Here is a 26,828-nt window from a genome sequence, read left to right on the forward strand (position 1 = left end):
ACGTGCCTAGAGCCCATGCTCCACAGCAAGAGAAGCCACCACAATGAGAGGCCTGCACGCCACAACTGGAGAGTGAGCCCTGCTTGCACGCAACTAGAGAAAAGCCTGCACGCAGCAACAAAGATCCAGGGCAGCCAAAAATACATAAAACAAATTAAGAAGAAACTGTAAGGGACAACAAATGACTGCATGCATGCCCAGTTGGGACAAATTATAGACAACAAGATACAAAAAAGACCAGGAGAACCCTATTGCCACTTGGAAGAGTTGGGAGCAAAAGCAGGGTGCTGTGCATGCGCCCTGTTCACAAGACCACCCACGGGGTGGGCGATCCCCTAAAGAAACCTGTTACTTGTTCTTGCTCCCCTCTGCTGCATCAGGGGCCCCAACAAAGCCTTGCCTGAATGCCTTGTCTGGTCTCGTATCAATTTCTATTGATTAAGGGGGCCGAGAACCCTGGTCTGTAACACTCCCAAGAGGCCATCACCAAATCCCACAATCAAAGCCCTTCCGGCCCAGCAGTTGCGTTAGTCCTCAAGGAAGCAGAGGCCACCCGCTCCTGTGTCCTGCCCCCACTTCCAGCTCCCAGGGTGAGTGAGTGCGCTCTGCCTGCCCACAGTGGTGTGTTAGAGATTCAAGGCTGCTCTCTCGTCGTCTCACACCCCCCTTCCAGCCTGGGCAGCCCAACTGATCATGCACGTCCCGTCTTCCCCCAACCCTGCAAATCTCCAGCTGAATTCAGATTCAGCTAAAGAAGACGGAAGACCCACTGTGTCAGCCGAGTGCCCCGACAGATGCACGTGTTACATCACTTCCCTCGGCCTTTGAGGGGAGGGGACACAGTCATGCCTCCTCCTTCCCTTCGGCTTGAGAATGTGACCTTCAGTTAACTTTCCCGCTCTGTTGCCCTGGAAACCTGATGAAGGCAGACTGCCCGATGCATCACTAGGGAAAACTAACTGGGAACCTCGGTCTGCATGCAGAGAACTCTAAACTGCTGACGGGGATGCCCATGTTTGGGGTCTTCTTGAGTGCGGTGACCTTTGTTAGTGGGCATCTCCTTTGCAGGGACCTTGGAATTGGGGCCTGTGGATTTTTGACAGGAAATCCTGACTCCTCTGAGGCTTCCAGGGCAAGGCAGGCCCCATGCCTGTCCCCAGAGCCCCGGAGAGAAGGTCTCTGGGTGATCGAGTGGACTGTTCCAGGATAGACCCCACGGCAGAGTGACACTGCCTGCCAGGCTGTGGGCTCTGCCCTGGGGCCCAAGCAGACAAGTGTGGCTTTGCTGGTCTCAGCAGTCTGAAAGTGTAGGAGAAGGTCCAGAGGAGACCAGCGGGCCTTGCAGGGACACTGAGGCTCAGAGCGGTCAGGTGGTGTATGCCAGGTCATCCAGCAGCAGGCTGGATGCCCCGCCTCACCCCCTCCCTGGGGTGCCACGGTGGGGCACCTACCTCAGGCCGCACGGGATCCTCAATGCCCACCACGCAGATGCAGGTGAGCTCATTGAGGATGTCGTTCTCGTTGTCCCAGTCAGGCTCAGGGCTGCTGGGGAAGTCGCGGTAAGCCACGCAGATGGTGCGGAGCCCGTCGCAGGCCATGGGCTCGATCACCTTCTTCACCATCTCGTCCCGGTCGCGGGGCCGGAAGACCCGAGGCTCACCTACCCCGTTGAGGATTTTGCAGCACCTGGAGGAGGCGGGAGGGGGGTCGGTAAGGTGCAGCCAAGGGCCCAAGGACCCTCCCGCCGATGGGCTTGGCGCGCACCCCCACATCCCAAGTGACGCCCTGCACTGGCCGGGGTCGGTCATCCAGGGCCCGTCCAGTCCCTCTCTCATAACGCTTGGGGTGGTCCTGGCCACTGGGCCCCAGGCAGGTTTGAAATCTGCTGCTGCTGATTGCTGCTTCAGTCGTGTCTGACTCTGCGACTCTATCGACTGTAGCCTGTGAGGCTCCTCTGTCCATGGGATTCTTTAGGCAAGAATACTGGAGTGGGTTGCCATGCCTTCCTCCAGGGGAAATTCCCAACCCAAGAATTGAACTGGGATCTCCTGCATTGCAGGCAGATTCTTTACCAGCTTGGCTACCAGGGAAGAACTTGAAATCAGGACCAACTAAAAAGAAATCAGGTGGCCTGGTTGCTGTATCTGCCCTCAGGCCATCCACCAAGAACCTATCTACTTTGTTTCATTTTCACAAGATATCATCTGAAAAGGTAGTTTCACAGCTAAAATGGTTTTCAGAGGGCATAAAACCTAGGTGAGGGGTTTCTGACCTCACCAGTCACATCAAGATGGCTCGGGGGAGCACTGAACAAATCCCCACCTTTGAGCCTCAGGTCAGAGGTTCCAATTCAGTTTGTCTGGGGCGAGTCCAGGAATCAGCGTTTGTTTGTTTAGAAATCTCCTTGGGGCTATTCCAATGTGTAACAAGGGTTGATTCCCTTTCAAGGTACAAATGGGAAAACGGGTGCAGAGATGGGGCCTGACTTGCTTAGTTCTCCGAGTTTATTTCTGACACCTGGAGTCAGATGAGACTGGCTAACAGTGAAAATCGTGTTGTCAACCAACTCCACACTCAGAGAAGTGACAGGAGGGGGCTCCAACAGTGATAATAGGGAGAATTTCCCGATGAGACAGTGACTTAGGGGGGAAAGGGAGAATTCTCTGCATGAACATTTAAGAGGTTGTTCATTGCTCAGTTGTGTCCGACTCTTTGTGACCCCATGGACTGCAGCACACAGGCTTCCCTGTCCCTCACCCTCTCCCAGAGTTTGCTCAAACTCATGTCCATTGAGTCGATGATGCCATCCAACCATCTCATCATCTGTCGCCCCCTTCTCCTCCTGCCCTCCCTCTGTCCAAGCACCAGTGTCTTTTCCATTTAAGAGGAAATAGCAGCAAAAGCTGGAGAAGGCAATGGCACCCCACTCCAGTACTCTTGCCAGGGAAATCCCATGGACGGAGGAGTCTGATGGGCTGCAGTCCATGGGGTCACTAAGAGTCGGACACTACTGAGCGACTTCACTTTCACTTTTCACTTTCATGCTTTGGAGAAGGAAATGGCAACCCACTCCAGTGTTCTTGCCTGGAGAATTCCAGGGACGGGGGAGCCTGGTGGGCTGCCGTCTATGGGGTCGCACAGAGTCGGACACGACTGAAGTGACTTAGCAGCAGCAGCAGCAGCAGCAGCAGCAGCAGCAGCAGCAGCAGCAGCAGCAAAAGCCCTGGGCGTCCCGGCCCCGCCCACAGCACCGCCCCCGGCCTGCGCCAGGCCCCTGCGTAGACCGCGGCTCCCTTACTCACTTCTTGAGCACGATCTCCGAAGCGCCCTTGCTGTACATGCGGAAGCTCTCGTCCGGCAGCTTGATGACGGTGCTCATGGACTTGCGCACGGAGTTGAAGGTGTAGACCTTGTACAGCTTCTCCTCGGGCATCTGAGCGCGCACGGGCTCGTAGTCTTGCTTCAGGTCCAGCACGAAGCCCAGCAGGCCGCACTCCGTCTTGTTGCCCACCTGCCGGGGCAGGGCGCCCTCCTTCTCCGGGGGCTGCGGGGAGAGGCGGGGCGGCTCGCTGGGATGGCCACCTGGGCACTACGGGGCGGCGGGGCTGGGTGGGGCTGCTCCTACGCACTCCCGCACTCGGGCCTCTGCATCCCACCTCTCGGATGATGGGAATTAACCAAGATCGGCTTTTCAAGACTTACGATTTCAAACATAAATCGGTGACAGAATAAAAAAAAAAAATTGTGCTCAGACCACCCAGCTCTGCAGAACCTGAGGCCTTGTTCGCTTCAGAGTTTTCTTTTTTTTTAAGAAGTCAAGCCTAACAGATAAAGTTGAGTCCCCCGTGTAGCCCTCTGCATCTGTATAACCCACTCCTTGTCCCACAAGGAAACTCTTAAATTTGGTATTCATCCTTGCCCTCTGTGTTTTAACTTTTTGTTTCGAGATTCATGCTAGATTCACAGGCGACAAGAAATAATACAGAGAGGTGTCCTATGCCCTTCATCCTGTTTCCCCAAGTGCTCACTTCCCGAGCAACTGGACCACGCGAGAACACAACCAAGGTGTTGACGATGGTAGAACCGACCCGGCGGGATTCAGATCTCACCAGTACTAAAGCACTTCTATGTGTGTTTAGGTCTGAACAACAGCATCATGTGTAGATTCCTGTGACAACCATCATCAAGGTGCACAGCTGTTCACCACAACACTCCCCTGTGCCATTGTTTTTTTTTTTTTCTGGAGATAACCATTGTAAAAAATTTAGTGCCTTTTTCTATGTGGATATAAATTTTAATAAAATTTAAAATTTACTGTCTATGGTTTGTTTTCCTAATTTATTATAATGAATTTTTACTGGAGTCTAGTTGCTTAACAATGCCGTGTTAGCTTCTGCTGGACAGCAAAGTGAATCAGCTAGACGTATACGTGTGATTCTTGTTGTTTAGTTGCTAAGTCCTGTCTGACTCCTTGTGAAGCCATGCACCGTAGCCCGCCAGGCTCCTCTGTCCATGGGATTTCCCAGGCAAGAATACTGGAGTGGGCTGCCGTTTCCTTCTCCAGGGGATCTTCCGTACACATACATTCCCTCTTTTTTGAACTTCCTTCCCAGTTAGGTGACCACAGAGCCCTGAGTGGGACTCCCTGTGCGATACAACAGGTTCTCACCAGGTATCTATTTTGCGCATAGATCAACAGCATAGATGTATCAATCCCAGTCTCCCAATTCTTCCCACTCCCTGCCCCTTGGTGTCCATATATTTGTTTTCTGTGTCTGTGTCTCTGTTTCTGCTTTGCAAATAAGATCATCTATACCATTTTTCCAGATTCCACATATATGCACGAATCCATATTTTCTGACTCACTTCCCATGCTGCCCTTTCATGACTGCGGTCATCTCTGTCCCTTCCCCCTCCCTGCCACCTGGCAACGCCTAATCTGTGCTCCAGCTCCGTAATTCTGCCATGTTGTGCAAGTTATATGGATGGAACTGTACAGTATGTAACCTTCAGAGGTTGGCTTCTTTTCACTCAGCACAGTCCCCTGCTGTCCAGGCAAGTTGTTCCATGCCTCAACAGTGTGATCCTTTTCACGGCTGGGTGGTATTCTATGCTCTGAATGTAACATCCTTTGTGACTTCAGCTGAGGTTGAACCAAACGCAACAGCTAATTTTGTGTCACAGGGGCCAACCATCGGCAATTTCATGTAGTTTAACTTACGGTATATATGTGCAGTGCTGTTTTACATGTTGCAAAGGTCAGGTAAGGAGGCTGTACACGTTCTTCTGTAACTTGCTTCATTCTCAAAAATATTCAGTTTTTGAGTTATCCCCATTTAGGGCACTAGTTTGTTCTTTTTTAAAACTTGGAATATAATTGTTTTACAATGTTGTGTTAGTTTCTGCCATACATGAATGGAATCAGCTATACGCATACATATATCCCCACTCTCTTGAAATTTCCTCCCACCCCCACCCCCATCCCACCCCTCTTGGTCATCATGGAGCACCGAGTTGAGCTCCCCATGCTACATAACAGCTTCTCACTAGCTATTTATTCTACATATAGCAGTGGACATGTGTGGATGGATCTAGAGCCTACCATGTAGAGTGACGTTAAGCCAGAAAAAGAAAAACAAGTATCGTATATAAACGCATGTATGTGGAATCTAGAAAAATGGTACCAATGAAGTTATTTGCAGGGCAGGAATGGGGACGCAGACGTCGAGAACGGATGTGTAGACACAGCGGGGGAAGAGGCGGGTCGGATGAAATGGGGGGTTGCTCCTTTCTAACTGGGCTGCAAGGACACCACAGCCTCTGCCCTGAACCTCAGTGAAACCACCACCCACATCTCCCCAGTGCCTCTCACTTCCTCGCGTGGCTGCCGGGACAGAGGCTGTTGTTTCTCCACCCTGTCCCTTCAGCCCTGCAGTTCCTGCCTCCTTTCCCTGCCAGGCAAACTCCCCTCGCCCTTTAAGGACCAGCACAGGTATCTCCTTGTCTTTGATGACTTTGTCACCCCCTGAGTAGGAGCTGTATTCTTCCATCCCCTGCCCAGGTTGTCAGGGCCAGCACAGAGACCGGCACACAGTAGGTATTTACTCATTGTTTGCAAGATGGCTCAATGCAGACCAGCCCTGGGGGCGGGGGGTGAGAGGCACAGGTGGCCAGGTAAGCACAAGGTGCTCCACGTGAGCGCTGACGGCAGCTTTAGCAGGTGGCTGTGGGAAGTTCACGTGGCAGGCAGGCTCACCTCCCACAGCTGCCCCCCCCCGCCCCCACCCACCACACATGCAGACCACTTGTATAAAATCAGTGTGCAGCAACCCGGGTGGAGGTGGCTTTGGGAGCGGTGAGAGCCACCATGGACAAACGCAGACCCCAGAGAGACACTGAAGAGGAACACTGTCTGTGAACATGCTGTGTCCCTCTCCTACCCCACGGGTGGGTCTCTGCGGGTCTCAGACCAGCCTCGCACAGGAGCCCTCCAAACCCTCACTCTCAGCCTTGTTGGTGGTGTTCATACGAGCAGCCAGGTAAGAGGAAGGCAGACCCCAGAGGATGCTGGCATGGATGGGCTGGCAGTGCGGGGGGAAGGATGGCAACAGGACCTGTCCCTGGCCGGCCCCCTCTGCCCCACAGTCAGGGCTCAGGCCCCAGGAGCAGACCTGAGACACGGCGGGTCACGGGCACTGACCTCGCCATATATAGCCGTGGACCCTAAGTCGTCAGCCTCAGGGTCCCCACGTGTCACATGGAAAGGCTGGAGCAAATGATTTCCAGCTGAGAAAAAAAAATCAACCCACTCCTTCAGCTGCATCGTGGGCCGTAGTGAAGGATGGCAGAACAAGGCGGAGCTGCGGGTTCCTCCGAGGGTTCTGGGGGCCGTGGGTCCAGCTTGAGAATACCCTCCCTGCTCCATGCCACGTCCGACTAGGTCCCAGCACTGTGGGCCTCGGAAGGCTCCCCACTCCCACACTGTGTGGATGTGACTTGAAAGCAGAAGAATCTGACAGCTCCCTCTTCCTGATGTTTGGGAAAAGAGACATTAAGCACTCCTCTTAGTCTCTGCAGCATGTGGTTATGTGTGCTTTGAAAATTTACATATTTATTTACTTTTTTTTTTTTACAATTTTATAATTAACCTTCTGGTGATTTCCAGAGTTTTATGTGTCTTCCACACGGTTCCCCCCACACCCTGCTTATGAAAGAAGATGATGATACAGAGGACCGAAATAAAAATGGCTAATTACTTATTTGCCCAAGAGAGCTGAGCAGTTATGCCTGCAAACACACGGCATTTTATTACCCTCTATGAAATATTTTAATTTTCCCCTAAAAGGATTTCAAACAATCCATGGCTGCAAAAGGCAGAGCTGGCTCCTCCATAATTCAATTTGTTTCCGTGAACTTGAGCTCTGAAATCGCCTACGTGTATTATTAAGAAGTAGGGACTCGCCCCTTTTTTCTTTAGGCTTTTTTTTTTTTTTTTTTAAATCTCAACAAACCCATAGGTTTTGTTATAACTGTAGACTTCCCAAGAGCCTTTGCTCTCCAGGGCTCTAAGTCTGTAAGAGAGTTAAGGCATTGGTTTTGAGGGGAAGCAGGCAGGCCTGGGGGGAAGTGATTTGCTACTGGTCAAAGACCTCCTGCAAAGACTGGTCAAAGGCCTGGGGCTGCCTCCAGTTCCTTTCATTCCCAATGCAGTGCTGTTTACTGCACATGTCCCTGTATGAGCACTAAGCCCTTTGGGGGTGCTGGGTGCAGCTAACTTTGGGTGAGCTGGGTAAGCATAACTTTGATAGGGCAATTCATGCTCCTGTTTTGGGATGCTTGGAAGTGACTGGAGCTCAGACACAAGGAATGATGACCCGAAGAGCAGCAAGTTATAAATAACATCTGAAAAAATGAGATTTAAAAACATACAGCGAGCAGGTACCACCTCACCCCCATGAGGACGCCGTTATCCAAAATAAAATAGGAAACAAGTGTCGGCAAGGATGTGGAGAAACTGGAAACCTTGGCGGGAATGCAGAATGGCGCAGCTACTGTGGAAACCAGCAGGGAGGTCCCTCAAAAATTAAACACGGAATTACCATACAATCCAGCAATGTTACCTCTGGGTATATACCCAAAAGAACTGAAAGCAGAGACTCGAGAAGACATTTGTATACCCACGTTCACTGCAGCGCTGTTCACAGCAGCCAGAAAGATGGAAGCAACCCAACTGTGCGTCAACAGGCGAGTAGATAAGGAAGATGCGATCTACACACACAGTGGAATGGTATTCAGCCTTAAAAACGAAGGAAACGCTGACACATGTTCCAGCGTGGATGAACCTTGAGGACATTATGCTAAGTGAAATAAGCCAGATACAAAAGGACAGATACTGTGTGATTCCACTTATTCGAGGTCCCTAGAGCAGTCACCTTCATCCAGACAGAAAGTAGGGGCGGGGGGAGGGGGATGGGGAGAGTGTAAAGGGAACAGAGTTGCAGTTGGGGAAGATGGTAAGTTCTGGATGCAGGTGGTGGGGACGGTTGTACAATGTGACTGGACTTAATGACACTGATGTGTACACCAAAATGGTTACGGTGATCAATTTTAAGTTATATGTCTTTTACTGAAATATTAAAATACCCTCAATACCCCCTCTCTGTCCCTCAAAACCCAACAGACATAGCACGGTAAACTTCAGCCATGGCCACAGGACGACACTTGTGAAAGCACATTAGAAAATGACTTTTCACTCTCTGATGGGCTCTGGCAGTTGAGCCCACTCTTCTCACCCCTTGAGGATGGGCACTGGCAGTGGAGCCTCCCCAAGGCCTGAATGGACCACCAGGAGCCTCGGCAGCTGCAGCAAGGACTGTGTGCCAGATGCCAACTCCGCTTGCCCCTTGCTAAACTCTTCGCTAAGCATGCATCTTCAGTTACATCCTCATGGCTTCCTAGGGGACAGACTGTTACTATTCCCAGGTGCATGCGGAGGCCTGGAGAGACCGGGTCTCACAGCTCGTGAGTGGCTGAGATAGTAGGATTTGACCCTTGCTGGTCTCAGCTCTGTGTCCACACAGAACGCTTTCCCAGCAGCCCTGCCTGTCTTCCCTAGCATTTCAGATGGTTGGTTAACGAGGTTACTGGTGGGTGACTGGTTTAGAGCCCATGGTGGGGGCGGTGGGGAGGGCTGTCTTGCTTATCTCTGCTTCCCACTGTGGGTAACCAATGAATATGTGTTGAATGAATAAATGAATAATTTGGTGTTTGTGGGTGTGGAGCGCTGCCAAGGGGAGGCCAGATGGGATGGGATTTCGTCAGAATGTTGGTCTCCAGAACTGTTATCTGAGGCTCTGCCTCCCCAGGAGCTTCTCAGGAGCTAGGCCTTGAGGGGCAGGAGGGCAGAGCCAGGACCTTCACGAAGGCTACAGAGGCCCAGGTCAGTGTGTGTGTCCTGGATGACAGCTGGACAGGCTGAAGCACGCTGGGGAGACACACCCGTGAGAGCAGACTCCCCGGGGGCCTTCTTGAGCTCGCCACTGCACTGTGTATGCGTGTGTGTGGGTGTGTGTGCATGCATGGACGTGGTACGTGTGTGTACACACGCCTGTGTGTGCACTGTGTGTAGTGCAGTATATGTGCATGCAGGGTGTGTGTGTGTGTGTGTGCAGGCACCTGTGTGGGCATGGTGTACGTGCTGTGTGGTACGTGTGTGTGCACATGTACAGTGAGAAGATAGGATACATGGATTAACAGTTCTGTTAAAAATTAGACTCCCCCATCCAGGGTTACTCGCTTTAAATTGTTCTCCTAGGGACAGTGTTTTCAAAAAGAACAAAAACAAAACCAATGAACAGAACCAGAACAGCTGTTGAATTCAACACAAAGGCACCGTCACTTCACAGACCAGGACGAAGAGCAATCCCACCTCCCCGTCTGAATGCCCTGGTAAGTCACTTCCAGGGTCTTCTGTGCCTTCTGGAACCACTGTCCTGGCCAGAGTCCCTTGCAGAACTGGCTTGACTCAGGGGGTTTGAGGCTCCTTGGAACATTCAGTTGCACCCTGGGTTTGGAGCTAGATCTGAGTTAAAGGGCTGACTCTCTGCTTTCCAGAGTTAGCGCCCCACTTCACCCTCCTCCCAGGAGCTCTAGCTCTAAGATTGATGAGACATGCAATCAAGCAGATCCTTCCTGCCTTTTAGGTTTTACTGGGGCTCTTGGGGGTATAGAGGCACCTCAATTTGGTAATGGGGTAGCACCTGTAATTTCTAACTAGGTGAGTGCATGTTCAGTCGTGTCCAGCTCTTGTGACCCCTATACACTACAGCCCGCCAGGCTCCTCTGTCTGTGGGATTCTCCAGGCAAGAATACTGGAGTGGGTAGCCATTCCCTTCTCCAGGGGATCATCCCGAACCAGGGATCAAACCTGGGTCTCCTGCATTGGCAGGCAGATTCTCTACCACTGCGCCACCTAGGAAGTCTCTACGTGGTGAAGTTTGCCTTATTTATTCAGGAAAACCATCCTGCCAGGAAAATCCTTCCTGCTCCTTCCCTGAAGTGAAAACCACTTCAGGGACTCCAAGGAGATTTGTTCTTCTTTCAATAGTTTATGTTACCAGAATATATGCCATAAACTTCCAACAGTTTGACTCCACAAGTGCCCATGTTCATTTTAATAATTCAAATGTTAACTGTAATGTCAACCTACTTTAAAAGAGGTCTCATAAAATAAAAAAAAATTAAAGTCCGCTTGGGTGGTTTCAGAGCGCAGAATAAACGTGGGCGGAAAAGGAGAACGTTCTCCCAAAAGAAAGCACACTTCTAAAGTCTGAGGAAGGAGCTATTTCCATCTGAGAGCTCAGCTGCGGCTCTGGGAAGCAGAAGGGCGACAGGAAGAAGCAGCTAGTAGAAGTCTCAACACTCAGAGAGTTAGAGGCGACAAAGCCAATCTGAGGGTGCGCCAGGATTTCTGAGGCAGGGAAGCCATATCTGACTAAAAGATGATTCATGTCGCTTGCCTCAGAGGGCAAGTTTAGTTGCCAGTGATTAGAAACAGGAGTGGAAAGAAGAGAATTCCGGCGTCCTCAGAAGGGATGGGGCATGTGGTTGAGGCTGGCCCCCTGAGAGGGACCTCCTGGTCCCATTTCCTGGTCTCCCCCAGCAGCCTCCACTCTCACACCCAGTGCCTGGGTGATTCTGAGCATTGTGAGGAGAAAGGCCATGAAGGGCGTAACTGCTACTGCCCCAACTCGCCCTCAGCCTTCTCAGCCTGAGCCTTCTCAGCCTCACCTCTCATCACTCTGACCCTGGGAAATGCCCAGGCCACAGACTGTCTCATCTCTAAAAGGTCTCTGGGCCTTGGAAAGGCTGTGTGGCCCTGCCCAGAACGCCTCCTCACCCGCCTGGTCAACTCCGCCACAATTCTCTGGGCTCAACTCTGTCACCTGGTGTCCAGAGCAACCTGGGTCAGGACACCTGCTGTTTATGCAGCTCTGTTGTCTCAGCTGCAAGATGAAAATGGTCATATGCCTTGATTACCTGGAAGGGATGTGGAGGGTCAAGCTAGACAGTGGCCGGAAGAGCAGGCTATGGAGGCTAAGGCTCAGAAATAATAAAGGAGGTAATAAGAGCAATAACTGACATGGATGGAGTAGCTGCTACATGTCGGGCGCTACACTGGAAACCACACATACATCCTCTTATCTGATCTCACAGCAGCCCTGGAACTTCTTACAGCAGCCCTGGGAACTGCCTCAAGGCATGTATACAGCCAGAGGAGCTGGACATGGAGCGGTGGTGGTGGTGAGCTGTGCAGGCTCTGGACTGGACAGACGTGGGTTTGAAACCTGGCCCTGTTCTTTAGCTTCTCTGGACACGCTCTTTAATTCCTCCCAGCTTCGTTGTCCTTATTTACGAGTTGGAGATGTGACATTGCCTATTTCATGGAGTCTTCATACAAGCCAACATGGGTTAAGCACTCAGCATTCTGTCTGGCTAAGTGAATACTAGCAATTATGATTAACTCTACACTCATTTAACAGATTGGAAAGCAAAAGCTTAGAGAGGTTAGGTAACTGGTTCAGGGTCACATGGGTGGTAAGTGCTGGAGCTGAAGTTTGAACCTTGGTCTGTTGGACTTCAGAGCCAAAGCTCCTAAACTGCTTACTGGATTGGGAGTCAGGAGACATGGATTCTAATGGCACAAACCCACAGGGTGACTTGGCCCATGTCCTTTCCCATTTCTGGGCCTCAGAGTAAAGTGAGGGGGCTGGACCAGGTGGTCCCTAAGGTCTGTGAATCCATGCAGATTACACCTATACAAACTACCCTTGCAAATATGCATCTAGTTTTTTTTTTTTTTTTTTAATCTTTTAGAATAACAGCCATTAGTTACTTTGGAAGTCTCTGGATCAATGGAGAGTAGAGAGTTGAGGGCACTTTCAGAAAAGATTTCCTCGGCATGCTGGAGGTACCAAGAGAGCCTGGGTGTTGGCCTTAGACTGGGGCCAGGGCCAACTCCTACTTCTTGCTGCCACAAAAATAGGAAAATAGACCATGGAGGTAGCCCTATCCTGAGCCTCTTATCAATTCAGACTCGTCCATTCACCACCCACTCATTCATCCATCTGCCTGCTCATCCATTTACTCATCTATCAGCCATCCTTCCATCCATCTTCCATCTGTCCATCCATCCCTCTCCCTACCTAGTCCCCATCTCACTGATTACATGTGCATATATTTATTCACCAGTCAATTCACGTACGTCACCCGCCCAACTAGTACTTCCCAAGAGCCTACACTGGAGGGAGCAGAGATAACTCAGCTGTGTCCCAGAGCACACAGCCTGCAATCAGACCACATGAGACACAGAAGAATCGGCACCCTCCTGCAGGGGGAAACACAACCTTGGCCAGGATCTGTTTCCCAGGCCAGGCTCATTTCCCAGTCTAGCCTGGTAGATATTGTGGGGACACTGTGCACCTTTCCTGTCCATCTCCTTTTGCGTGGTAAAGATATTCCACATCTAGATTTCCCAGCCTGATCTGGAGGGTGGCTGGACTTCTACTTGGACCGAGAAGCCCATGATGCTTCTCAAAATTCCTCTAGGACTACAAGGGCAGGTCCTGGGAGCCCCTTCTCTCCATATGGCTGACAGTCCTGGCTGTGAATCTGACTCTCTGAGTTCCAGGCCTTCCTTCCTGAGACCAACCAGTACTAAAGATGCTGCATGACTGGTTTCAAGGACCAAGAACCTAATCTGGGCACCCTACTTAATAGCTGGTTTTAGGGTGTCTGCAAGTTGGCTTTGCCACCAACTTTGAGCAAAACCCTTTCTTCTGTAACCTTGATGTCTCTGCTGTCTATTCATTTATTGATTAGCCTCTGCATGGCTACAAATGGGTGATTTTACTGCTAACAACAACAAAAAATGCTAATCACTCTGAGTGCTGAATATGTGCTAAACACTTTCCACTTAGTAACTCATTTCATCCTCACAATAATCCTATCATTTCCCCTAGGAAACTGAGGCACAGAGAGGCTTAGTAACTTGTTCACAGTTACACAGCTAGTGAGGGATTTGAACCCAGGCTGTCTGGCTCCAGGGTGTGGGCTTTAACCACCATCCAGTCATGCCAGGCGCCTCTGCTGTCCCTTCCACACTGATTGGCTATTAGCTCACAGAAAGGAGAACAGCCAGGGTTCTTTCAAGGAAGCCCCAGAAAGAGAGGCGCAAGGTTTCAAGGCACAGAAGGGGACACTGGTGCTTGAGAGGTCAGAGACTTGGTCTATTTACAAACCAAGAATCCCAGTTCCCGGGTCCCTGAGCTCTCTCCAGTCTTGGCAGTTAATACCCCTTTCCCCTAGGTGGACTTGAGGACCCCTGTCCTTGAAGCCACTGGATACCATCTAGTTAACCACATCTGGAAATGAACTGTGGCTCTGCCACTGGCACTGTGAAACACTGCCTAATAGAGCCTTCTTGCTGCAGAGATGTTCTGTGGCCCCTCCTGGCAGATCCCAGAACTCCTTTTTTAACTGTAATTGCATAACATACATCTTCATCCAAGCCCATTTTGCAGGGCTCTGCCCACACAGCCGCCCCCACCACCCGAAGCCTGCTCTGGGAATTGCCCTGTTCCCTTCTCTGCAACATCTACAGGACGAGATCATTAACGGCATCTTGGTTATTTTAGGAAGGCCTGAGGAACAGAATAAAGCCTCGCCCCACCTCCCTTGATTCCCAGATCTGGGCTGGGAGGTGGGGGGAGGGGTGGAAGGAGACAAAAACGCCGTCATCTCTGGCATCCCCCCCCCTCCCCCGCCCCCAGCATTCTCTGTCACCCATCTGCACGCTTTCTCCCGACCTACTTTCTCCTCCTGTCAGGGCTGCTTCCCCAGCCCTCCTGCAGCTCTGGGCTGATGGGGCAGCTGCTCAGCCACAGTGGACGGGACAGTTCTTGCAGCCCCAGTGTCTGGAGGCAGAATCTGCCTCCCTCCAGCAAACGCACCCCCACCCCCTCCGCCCCCAGCCCTCGGCCCTCGGCCGGCCGCTGACTCACTCTCTGGCACTCTGCAACCCAGTCTGATCCAGAAGGTTCAGGCTGGCTCAGGGGCAGAAGGAGGGGTCAGGGCCAGGGCACATTGGCAGGGCAGGCAAAAAAGCTCAGCTGTCCTCTCAGACACTCGCTCTGCAGGAATGTCCTGCATCTGGGAGCCGACAGAACTCTGGATGGACTGGTCTGTATTTCTCTTCACTCAAATGTTGGTTAATTACAAAACAGCAACCTGTGCTTCTGAACCAAACAGGGATTCTAGCATGATGACTCTAGGTGGCTGAGACAGGAATATGAGCGTTTTTTTTTTTTCTTATTAAAACTAGTAATGCCCCTACTATCACTAATAACTACACTGTCGCTGGTGGTAGGCTCTGTAAATGGCCACAGTGAGTCCCCTCTCTGAATCCATGCCCTTTGCAATGTGACACTGGGGTCTATTTCCCTGCTCCTTGAATCTGGACAGGGCTCTCGACGTGTGTTGGCCAATAGTACGCGGCAAAATGACGTGAAGTGCCCAGCCGAGCCTGATGGAGGAGGTGGGACCACACAGGGCAGAGATGAGCCATGCCAGCTGAGGTCATCCCAGATCAGCCTACAGTCCTGCCAAGATCAGCAGAGCCGTGCACGTGACCCAGGGTGGATGCACAAGGGAATGCGTCCGCCAGCTGAGCCCGGCCTGAGCTCCCACCTCACAGAACTGTGAGCTACAGACACAGCTTGCTTTTGAGCCACTATGTTTTGGAGTCATTATATAGCAGAAACTAACTAATAAAAAGATTTTTTTTTTTTTTGTAGAGAGGGAAATGATAGGATCTAAAAAACACAATTAACAGTCATCTCCGCCACCACCCCCCATGGGTGGCTCAGATGGTAATGAATCTTCTTGTAATGCAGGAGACCTGGGTTTGATCCCTGGGTCAGGAAGATCCCCTGAAGAAGGCAATGGCTACCCCCTCCAGTATTCTTGCCTGGAGAATCCCATGGACTGAAGAGCCTGGTGGGTTAACAGTCCTTGGAGCCACAAAGAGTCAGACACCACTGAGTGACTAACACTTTCACTTTTGGGGCTTCAGGCGGTGTTAGTGGCAAAGAACTCGCCTGCCAACTTCAGAGACATAAGAGAAGTGGATTTGATCCCTGGGTCAGGAAGATCCCCTGGAGGAAGGCATGGCAACCCACTCCAGTATTCTTGCCTGGAGAATCCCATGGACAGAGGAGCCTGGCACGCTACAGTCCATAGGGTTGCAAAGAGTCAGACACGACTAAAGTGACTTAGCACACGCACACACAAGCATCATAGCTGGGTCAAAGAGAAACAACTGCTTACTATCTGACCACCCAAAATACATCAGCAGGATTTAAAATTACGAATCGCTCTGCTCTGCCAGCCAGGTGCTCCTGCATCACCCCCTGGATGCCTCCCCACTCACCAGGATCTTGGTGGTGTAGGCGCTGTTGATGGCGATGGCATGGACCAGCAGCTCCATGGTCTTGGCATTGATGGAGCTGGGGTCGGGGATCTCCTTGTAGTGGATGTCGCCCACGTAGGCCTGCACCACCGTCATGCGATTGGTGGTGAGGGTGCCTGTCTTGTCCGAGCAGATGGCCGTGGCGTTGCCCATGGTCTCGCAGGCGTCCAGGTGGCGGACCAGGTTGTTGTCTTTCATCATTTTCTGCAGGAGGGGGCAGGGGAGACGGGACAGTGAGGAGAGGGAGCTGGGGGCTGGGAGTGAGGGCACCGTGTAAACACTCAGTAAATGAGGCGCAACTGCCCCTCTGCTTCACTCCTGGGCAAAGGATCTGGGTTTCAAGAGCGTCTGGCATCTGGGTTCCTTTTTTGTGTACAGCACTTTCTCTTTCTCCTTTTACATTACTTGAGCCATTTAAAAGAGCTGATTAGTTGACTTTATTAATTTGAATTACGGATGTAGTCTGTATTCTTTATGGAAAAGATAGTGAAAAGGATGATAAATGAAGGCTGGGTCCTCTTTGAGCACTTCAGATACTTTCCTTTTACATCCTAACATAAATAAGTTCTTAATTTGATTATGGGTTTTTTCTTTTCCAAAGGTACCATCTTTCACTGGTGCGTGGTTTTCACGGTCACTTTGGTTTCATGAGAAGTGAAGAAGTGTAAGTTATATATGTGTTAATAGACATAGGAGACTATGGGGAAAAAACAAAATTATTAGTGTCATCGTTTCTGAGAGAGACATTTATAGGAGATTGTTATTGCCTCCTTTGAAAAATCTACAGCTTCCATTTTCCTACAATGACTACATACTATAACTTGCATAATAAAAATCACAAATTTCTTTTAAATATAGATACGCATGAAAAAACAAGTCAGTCATAATTCTACCATCGAGCACTGAAGTATCTTACATAACAATATCTTTTCTCTTTAAATTTAGAACAAAAATGAAATCCTACTCTACAACTATTAATTGCCTTATATTCACCTTCTTTTCTCTCCTCCCAGCATCACACTCCTAGCTTCTTCCAGGTTCTCAAGCAAATAATGCAAATAAAGTGATTCTTAAGGAACCACCACTCTTAACTGCAGGTCCTCCTGACACAGTGACCCTACTGGCAAGAACACATGTGAAAAGGCGGATTTAGCTGAAGGCTGAGTCAGATGTTCTAGCCTGAGCCTAGGGATCTGATTCCATTTTTCTTGCTCCTCATTATAACTGTTTATAACAAGGGTAAAAAAGAGTGCAATTAGAATAATTAAAAAAATGTTTTTGGCTATGCGACGTGTGGGATCTTATTTTCCTGACCAAGGATTCGAACCTTCGCCTCTGCATTGGAAGCACAGAGTCTTAACCACTGAGCTGCCAGGGAAGTCCCTAGAATAATTTTAATAGCAGGTCATGTTCCTAAAAAATGAATATTGGTAGAATTCAGTGCTCCTGCAGCTTCTCTTATCATTTGCTGCTGTTGTTTAGTTGCTAAGTCGTGTCTGACTCTTTGCGACCCCACAGACTGTAAACTACCAGGCTCCGCTGTCCAGGGGATTTTCCAGGTGAGAATACTGGAGTGGGTTGCCATTTCCTTATCCAGGGTATCTTCCGAACCCAGGGATCAAACCCTGGTCCTCTGCATTGTAGGCAGATTCTTTACTATCTGAGCTACCAGGGAAGCCCGTGAAATGTGCTACAAGAGTAAATTTCACATCCAGGTTTGAAGGCTGATTATGAAAAGAAATGTAAAAATCTCACCAATCATTTGTGTATTATTAAATATTACATGTAGGCTTGATAATAACTTGGACATATTAGGTTCAATAATGTACAGTATTAAAATGATTTCTACCTGTTTCTTTCTGTTTTGTCTTTTTCATGCAGCTGCTAGGAAGTTTAACCTCATCCATATGTCACGTCTCTATTGCACAGTGAGGGTCTAAGTGTCACCACTGTTCTTTGGACGGTGGACCCTGGATAGCTCAGTCAGTAGAGCATCAGACTTTTAATCTGAGGGTCCAGGGTTCAAGTCCTTGTTCTGGCACTTGCTTTTGTGGGGATTCCCTGGTGGCTCAGTGGTAAAGAATCCATCTCCCCAGATAAGGAAGACCCCCTCTGTATTCTTGCCTGAGAGACATCCCATGGACAGAGGAGCCTGGTGGGCTACAGTCCATGGGGTCACAAAGAGTCAGACACGACTGAGCACACACGGCCAAGGGGTAGGTCCAGGCTCAGAAAGTGGAGAGTTTGCCTCTCTCCTGGGTGGCGGGCGGGGGCTGTACTCAGTTTATCAAGTGACTGTATAAGTAACACTACCTAAGGCAGCTGAAGGCACAGGTGCTGGAGACACAGACCACAGGTGTAGAGGCAACAAGGTCTCTAAGTGGACCCCCCGACACCATTTATGACCTTTAAGGGGACCTGGGTCCCCACTGGGTGGGGTGGGGTCCAGACTCATAGCAGCACGAGGTCTCCATCCTCAGGCCCCCGGATCAGCCTTGTGTTGTGATCTGTTTGGGCTTTGGTTTGTGGGATGGAGTTTCTTAGAGAACCCCAAAACAAGGAGACGATAAGGACGGTGTCCTTTTACACAGACCTGCCACTTCCTGGCACTGCCCTGAGAGCTCTTTTCTGTATGAAATTACATCGGCCAGCCAAGCCCAAATTCCAACTTGGAAACTGACCATGCCCTCGGTCGGCTCTGCCAACGACTCAGAGTGAATGCCTTGTTTATAAACAGCCCTGGCCTCTGCTCTCGCAGGCACATCCTGGCCTAGGGGCCCTGGGAAACAGGAGCACAGGGCCCTGCCCATCGAGGTGGGGCAATCATTGGGCTGAGGCAAGATGAGGAATGAGGTGTGGGGATCTGGGGATGAGCCTGGCTTGCAAGTGCCCCCAAGAGGGTCAGACACCTGTGCTCACGAGATGATGCCAGCCCCCACACCCCCGTGTTTGGGCTCTGCCCATGGCCACGGGCCTGGGAGCAGGGGAACGTGGGGCTCTGTTATCAGGGTGGCACTCAGGAGCACCCCCAGACCCAAGGCACTCCTGGGCCCACTTGCCCTTTATTGGCTTCCCTGCTGGCTCAGTGGTAAAGAATCCGCCTGCCAGGAGACATGAGTCCAATCCCTGGGTTAGGAAGATCCCCTGGAGCAGGAAATGGCAACCCACTCCAGTATTCCTCCCTGGGAAATCCCATGGACAGAGGAGACAGGCGGGCTTCAGTCCAGGGGGCTGCAAAAGACTTGGGCACAATTGAACGACTAAGCACGAGCCCTTTATTGAACTACTTTTAAGACCTCCTATTTTTAGCCCATCTCTTGAGAGGAGGGGCTTTCTTAAAACCAGACATCCTTTTTATTTTAGGCTTATCTCTTTCGAACTTGAGGAAGCAAACTCCAAGCTTAGTCCCACAAGTACTGTGGCTAAGTGGGGCCTACAGCTGTGTGATGACCACACTCCAGCCAACATTTGATGGGAAGGGATGAGTGTGGGTCTGGCTTCCCTGGTGGCTCAGATGGTAAAGACTCTGCCTGCAATGCAGGAGACCCGGGTTCCATCTCTGGGTGGGGAAGATCCCCTGGAGAAGGAAATGGCTACCCACTCCAGTATTCTTGCCTGGAGAATCCCATATAGACAGAGGAGTCTGGCGGGCTACAGTTTATGGGGTCGCAAACAGTCGGACACAACCGTACAGGGAATACCTGCGTCTAATTTACTGTTCAGACCTGAGTTGATTGTCAGTGTTTAAAAGTCAGGAGGGCTTATATGAAGTCCAGCTTTCTGGCTTCTCTTAGAAAAATGTGAATATCTGGCAACACTGGGCCCCATCACTACAAGGGGACACCTGGCTGGGCTGAATAACGGCTGTCCCCTTGGCCAGGGTGCGGCTCTCCTGGAGGCCTGTGAGTTTGGGGCTCCCAGATGCAGCCTCTCTCTCTGAGCTTCCAACGTGCCCACTCCTTTCTGTTTAGCTCTCCTCGCAGCCCCCGGCACTGGCCCTGCCAGCCACCCCTCAGACTCCCAGCTAGGTGGCATCAGCCGGCCTGTCCTGCTCCCCACTCCTCACCTTCACCGAGTAGGCCAGGGAGATGGTGACGGCCAGAGGGAGCCCCTCGGGCACGGCGACCACCAGCACCGTCACACCGATGATGAAGAACTTGACGAAGTACTGCACGTAGACAGGTGTGCACTCAGGGAGCCACGGCTTCTTGTTGACCACGAAGGTGTCCACGGTGAAGTAGAGCACCAGGATGATCACCGTGATGGCTGACATCACCAGGCCTGTGACACGGCGGGGAGGAAGCCTGTCAGGGGCCCTCCTGGGGGCAAGGGGCCCTGGGAAGGGAGATGTGGACCCAGCCAACCCTTGGCTCCAAGGGCTCTGGGGTCAGACAGGCCCTAGCTCACATGCCAGCTCAACCTGGTGGCCTTGGGGCAAGTGCTTGATCCTCAAAGAGCCTCAGTTTCCTCCTCTGTACAGTGGGGATGTGTATTTATCCCATGTGGTTTTATAAGAATCAAATACAATGAATGGATGTAAATTGCCGGGTACAGTGTTGAACATACAACAGGTGCTGAGTGAGCATGCGAATAAGGAATGCTAGCACAGAGTCGGACACGACTGAAGCGACTTGGCAGCAGCAGCAGTAGCACGGTGCTCTCGCACTGCAGGATGTACAGAGAGCACCACCTATTTCCTCCTTCATTCAGGCACACACTGTTTCCTATTCTAGGAACAAGGGACGAGGTAGTAAAGAGACAGAGTCCCTGCCCTTGGGAAGCTGAGATTCTAGAGGAGGACACAAACAAGAAACAAACAAATACACTAAGAGGATAACTCCCGTGGTCACGTATGGATGTGAGAGCTGGACCGTAAAGAAGGCTGAGCACCGAAGGATTTATGCTTTCGAATTGTGGTGCTGGAGAAGACTCTTGAGAGTCCCTTGGACTGCAAGGAGATCAAACCAGTAAATCCTACAGGAAATCAGTCCTGAATATTCATTGGAAGGACTGATGCTAAAGCTCCAATACTTTGGTAACCTGACGCGAAGAGCCGAATCATTGGAAAAGATCACCATGCTGGGAAAGATTGAAGGCAGGAGGAGAAGGGGCAACAGAGGATGAGATGTTTGGATGGCATCACTGACTCAATGGACATGAGTCTGAGCAAACTCCGGGAGATAGTGAAGGACAGGGAAGCCTGGCGTGCTGCAGTCCATGGAGTCACAGAGTTGGACACAACTGGGTGACTGAACAACAGCAGGGAAGGGAAGTGATGTGCCCGAGGCCACAGGCCAGGGAGGCACTGTCGAATTAGTACCTGCAGGTAGCTATTCACCCAGATCCCTCTTGCCAGCCCCATGTGCCCAACCACCCCCATCCACCTCAGTGCTGTGCAGGTGTAGCTGAAGCTGCCCACACCTGCAGCCTCTGCCAGAGGAGACTGGCGTCTCCTTGTCAAAAAGTGCGTGGCAGTTCCACCCAGCCCAATCTGATGGCCAATGCCCAGGGGCTGACGTGGGGGTCCAGAAGCCCAGCCGCCTTGCTGCAGTGCGGGTTGGGCCCTGTAGAGGTTTTCATGCTCCAGAGCTCCCTGTGGGATCAGGTGGGGACTGGGATTTCTCCGGAAACCTCGGCTCAGTCTGAGTCTTCCTAGGCTCTGTGGCATTCCAGACCCTTTCCAGGTCTCCCCGTGAGAGCACCCCTCCCCAAACCCTGTGCCCACCCATCTCAGGCTCTGCTTGCAGGGAATCCATCCCAGGAGAGGAGCAGAAGTGGGATGTGAACCAGAAGGGTGCGACTCTGTGCCCCACGCCTGGCAGGGCTGACTGAGTGGCGGAGGGGATGAACCAGGACAGGGAAGGCCATGGGATGCTTCTCACGGCTCTGCTCCCTGCCCTCCAGCACCACGCTGCCGTGGAGCCTTCCCTGTGGTGGGGATGGAGGAAATCCCCAGACCCATTGCCGCCCGCCCCCACTGCCAGCTGTGGAGTTGAAGAGCCAGCTCGAGCCCCGTCTGACAGTCGCAGGGGCGGGATGCCAAGCTCCCGGCAGCCGGGAGCTGTCACCAGGCCCCTGAGTTTAAATATAGACAGCCAAGCCTGCAATTTGCCTCTCTTCTCCACACTGCGGTGCCTATAATTAGAGCTGGGAGACAGCCGTGGAAGAGCAGGCAGCCAGGTGGGGAGGCCGTGGTGTTTGCCATATCCTTACCCAGGAGGAGAGGCCAAGACCATGTCGGGCGGGCAGGGCTCACCGTGTAGCCGGGCTCGGCTTTGGGGGCCAGAACGGCCGTCATCAGCTGTCAACTGTAGCTATCAACTCGGTTGGGAAACCTGGCTCGTGTTGTTGTTCAGTCGTGTCTGAGTCTTTGCGACCCCATGGACTGCAGCACACCGGGCTCCTCTGTCCTTCACTACCTCCCGGAGTTTGCTCAAACTCGTGTCCATTGAGTTGGCAATGCCATCCAACCATCTTATGTTGGGGCTCAGACAAGGGGCTTCTCCCTGGGCTCCTAGCACTGCCCTCGATCTTCCCAATCTTTCCTGTGCATGGCAGCTGGGGGTGGTCATCATAGAGCTCAACTCCATCCTTGCTCACACCTCCTCCAGGGCTCCCAATGTCCTCAGGATAAAGCCTGCCTGGCCAACTCCTACAGGGTCTGCCCACATCCAGCCACCACCCTTGCCTGTACATGTAAATAATCTCCTTTACTCCTCACAGCAACCTGTGAAGTGGGGGCTACAGGAGCCCAAGTCCACAGACTGGGAGTGGAGGCTCAGAGCTTGGTGAAGGTACTTGCTCAAGACCTCAGAGCTGGAGCTCAACGAGAATGCAGGCAGGCTGCCCCCAGAGCCCACGCTTCACTCTTGCGCCTAAGTGCCAGCTGAGGTGCCTGCTATATCAGGACTCAGACTGGTTGCCATGGCTGACAAGGGTGGGTCTCCTGCAAGCCCCTCTTTGCAGATGAGGTAGCCAAGGCCCAGCCAGGGGCAGGGCTCTGCCCTGGGGATCCCCCTGCATGCCCTGTGTCCCCCCAGCCCCATGCCATCCGCCAGGGCGCACGCTCACCCGCCTTGCCGATCTGCACGGCCAGCTTGGTGAGCTTGCCCTGCAGCACCGACTTCTCCTTCTTGTGCATGTTGGCCTTCTTCTTGTCATCAGCGTCTCCCCCCTCGGCACTCTTGAGGGGCTGCATCTCCATGGCGGCCGCCCCGTCCTGCTGTTTGGCTGCAGGGAGCAGATCACACACATATGTACACACGCACACACACGCACACACAGACACGTGCACACACACAGACATGCACACCCACAGGTTAGCCTGCAGGGTGCGGGTGTCGGCACCCAGCCCCCTGCCCAGGGGAGCACGGTGAGAGCCTCACTCCCCCGCCTGAGCCCCCCTGCATGGCCGGCACAGATTCTGTGTGATGAGGGGGTCGGCCTCTCTCTGCTGGAGACCCTGGACCCAGGGCCACAGAACACAGCACGGAGTGACACGGCTCCACCCTGGATTTGCAGCATGAAGGGGCTGGGGGCGTCTCTGGGCCTGAACAAGTCTACCAGCCCTTTCCCAAAGGGCTCTTCAGCTTTTCCGCATCAGACAAGACACAGGCTTGGGCTCTGCCCAGTTGGTCCTTGGGCCGTGTTGCTGGAATATTGAGTAGTCACTAGACAGAAGGGACAAAAGCGGCTTGAAAAGTGGAGGAGTGTGTCCTCATCCACGGGTTCCAAGACCCTGCTCCTTCAGCACAGCCCTGACTGGTGGGCTTGGAGCCCGACCCCTTGGCCCCTGAAGATCCTGAAGAACCAGCTTCAAGCCTTCAGCTGAACGGGGATACAGCTCAAAGCAGGGGAGACACTGGCTTGCGGGTGGACTGTCGTGAGGACAGTGCCACTTCCATTTGTCCTGGTACCACGAGATCACAGCTACCCCCCCGCCCAGAGACGTCAGGCGCCCACAGGTGTAGACGTCTGTCTCTGCTGTGGCCCCTAGAACCGGCAGGGAGGGGCCGCAGGGACCAGGTTAATACAAAAGGGTTACCTTTGCTCTGGCTGGCGTCCGCATTGCCATCCTGCATTTTACCTACACGACAAAGAATTTGAACAGACGACAGAGAACAGACAACACACATCGGTCACCATGAAGACGCAACAGGGCCACGGACGTTCATGTCAGTTGGGGGGTGGGGAGGGCCGAGCCGGCTCTGCCCTCAGTACGGGGATGCCGGGGAGGCCCCCCAGGCAAGAGCAAACCTGCGGGGACTGCAGGGTCTCTCTTGATTCTCTGAGGGTGTAGAGCGGGGGCTTCCGTGGGGATTATGTTGGCCATGAGTATTTTACAGATTAGACAGCAGCCTTTAGGGTAAAGGGACCACACAAGCAGAAGGAATAAGAGATCTCAGGTTCCCAGTGATGAATTTGGAATTTGGTTGGTGCTTTATGTGGGCTGAGAAGAGGCAAAAGGAAACAGAGAGAGAGAGAGAGAGGTTGATTCTAGAACAGGGAGGCGTTTGGTCAATGTGCTCCTTAGCTTCTGGCTCCGGGAGAGATGATTCCAGCTCCTCTTCCTCCTGGTGGTGGAGGACGAAGCCACGACATGGACAACCCTCCCCCCGACCCTCAGCCTCACTGAGAGTGATTCAGGCAAAGGGTGTGCAGAGGTTCCCAGCAGTGGGCTCGGAGGCACCCACAGGTGTTTGGGGCCATGCCGTAGCGCCCGAGGGGAAGCTACCCCACCACACCCCTCCACTAAAGTGTGTGCTCGTCACTCGAGGTTGCCTAGTTCGGGCCACAGCAGAGAGGTGAAGTTGGCTTGGTGGGAACCCCTGGGTGCCCCCTACCCTCAGCTCCATCAGTCAGATGGTGTCTAGTGCTGAGTCTGGGGCTCCCCACCCTGTAAACGGGCCACGTGGGAGACTGCCTCCCCAAGTCAGCCCAGAGCATGTGGGCTGCATTCACAGGGCGGGAGGTATTGGTGACTGCTACCTGGTAATGAGACACCTACCCGCACCTGCTGGTCCTGCAAGGATGGGGGCATCCTCCTGTCCCCTGGCTCACCCTGGGCTTCGCCCGATGGCTGGCCACCTCAGGAGGACTCAGAGAAGGTCGCTGAACCCCTCACCACTCCTGGATAATCACCGTGAAGGACGTCCTCACAGTCCGTGGGCCAGGCCCATACATGACCTCCGTGATTTCAGCTGGTCCTCACCACATGCCTACTGGGGCGCTCCGGATCATACCCACAGATAAAAAGCTGCGGCTTGGGGAGGGACGCTCAGCGGGGGCTCTGCCAGCTCTCTGCAGGTGAGCGGACAGCTGGCCCCAAAGTGTATGCACATTTTTGCCCCCCCTTGGGAGAAAGCAGCTACCCACCATCCCCTGAGCCTGAGGTAGGGTGGGCACTGACGTGGCACTGGTGGGACTGGGCTCCTGAAGCTGCTGTTTCAGGAGCAGCTAGCCCTGTGACTTCACTGCTCCCAGCTTGGCTTCCACCTCCGTGACAAGGGGCTGTCATCTTGCCTCCCGGAGCACCTAAAAGTTACCTTTTAGTGAGAACCACCCGCCCAGCAGTGTTTGGCCGTTTGCAAGTGTCTCACGTCTTGTCAGTTTTCCTGGTACCCTGTAGGGTGGGGCGGGAGGGGCTTTCATCCCTCTCATTTTACAACGAGGAAACTGGGGCTGAGGGAGGTTCAGAGGCAGCTGTCATTTACAGAGCATCCTGACGACCCTCTAAACACTGTGGTCCCTACACCACATCCACGTTACACCGACTGCCTCAGAGGGAAGCAGCAGCTTGCTGGGTGCCAGCTCCATACGGTCTCTGCAACAGTGCTGGGCTGTTCCCATTGAGCCTGCTAGCAAAGGGTCAGTGACCTGCCCTGGGGTTGAAAGAGAAAGGCCCTCATCCCTCTATTCTAAAATCCTTTCTACCAGATTAAGAAACAACACAGAAGAAGGCTTCTCGGAGCCGAATGGAATGAACTACAACAGTTGTTTTTATTTTTAAACGTAATTTTACTAACTGGGCTAAAAGGCACCAGAGGACTCGGCTTCAGTAGCTGGTGTGCGAGGGCACAGAGGGACCTTTGTTTGCACTGCACATTATCAGATGCAATAGCCCACGTGCGCCCATTAACCAAGCTAGCAATTTCCTCTTTTATTTCCATAGCGATCATGTGGCCAGAAAAATAATCAACAATGCATATGTTTGAGGGAGGGAGCCGTGTCCTGGGGGCACTTGGGCGCAGCTGGCCCGGTTTCTTAGAAGCAAGGGCTCATTTGGGGGCTCTCCTTAGCCAAATCGGTGCTTGCCTGGCCCTGGAACGGTGGTGGGGTGCTGCTCTGGCCCCCCATGGGACCTGGAAGATGGGCTGATTCAGAGGAGTTGGGATGGAGGACAGGACCCAGGATGGGGGACCGGGGTGGAGACCCAGAGGCCTCTCTGCATCAGATGCCAGATACATTTCTACCAAATGGATCGGTCCTCTCTGTGCACTGTGAGGGTCATGGGCGCAGAAAGCCTCGACGTGGAGGGTCCATGGAGATCCCATAAACAAGCTTTGAGGAGACAGACTGCTAACTAGGAGAACTGGGAGGCGTCACTTCTCTTACCTGTGCCTACATTTGTGCCCCTGTGAAATGCAAAAATTTCAACCAAGGTGATGCTTATGAAAAGCACTGCAAAGTACCCTGTAAGTGTCCAGTGTTAAGAGCAACGTGTCACTTAAAATCATGATTAAAAGTGATGTATTCAATAGTGATATATCAATAAATGGGTTTCCCAGCTGGCGTTAGTGGT

The 26,828-nt window shown here is 52.3% G+C and overlaps 1 protein-coding gene, 1 long non-coding RNA gene and 1 other non-coding gene across 17 annotated transcripts in view; 2 read left to right on the forward strand and 1 right to left on the reverse strand.

Annotated features, from left to right (window-relative positions):
• The window catches only part of ATP2B2 (ATPase plasma membrane Ca2+ transporting 2), a 378,716-nt gene that overhangs the window by 32,812 nt on the left and 319,076 nt on the right, over positions 1-26,828 (reverse strand). For 12 of the 15 annotated variants that reach the window (XM_070776841.1, XM_070776840.1, XM_070776831.1 and 9 more), the window contains 6 exons: positions 24,072-24,113; positions 23,099-23,257; positions 20,094-20,308; positions 15,989-16,231; positions 3,303-3,544; positions 1,452-1,686 (listed from right to left, as the gene is read on the reverse strand). In XM_070776841.1, coding sequence (XP_070632942.1) covers positions 1,452-1,686; positions 3,303-3,544; positions 15,989-16,231; positions 20,094-20,308; positions 23,099-23,257; positions 24,072-24,113 — 1,136 coding nt within the window. The remainder of the gene's footprint in view (positions 1-1,451; positions 1,687-3,302; positions 3,545-15,988; positions 16,232-20,093; positions 20,309-23,098; positions 23,258-24,071; positions 24,114-26,828) is intronic. The other 3 variants (XM_070776843.1, XM_070776839.1, XM_070776845.1) reach the window with 1 other exon arrangement.
• LOC139178657 (uncharacterized) lies at positions 9,297-17,829 on the forward strand. Its single transcript, XR_011563070.1, has 4 exons — positions 9,297-9,439; positions 9,815-9,948; positions 16,629-16,691; positions 17,041-17,829. It is a non-coding gene; the product is annotated as an uncharacterized lncRNA (long non-coding RNA).
• Positions 17,996-18,068, forward strand: TRNAK-UUU (transfer RNA lysine (anticodon UUU)). Its single transcript has one exon. It is a non-coding gene; the product is annotated as a tRNA-Lys (tRNA).

This window comes from Bos indicus, chromosome 22, assembly GCF_029378745.1.
Source record: "Bos indicus isolate NIAB-ARS_2022 breed Sahiwal x Tharparkar chromosome 22, NIAB-ARS_B.indTharparkar_mat_pri_1.0, whole genome shotgun sequence".
NCBI lineage: Eukaryota > Metazoa > Chordata > Mammalia > Artiodactyla > Bovidae > Bos > Bos indicus.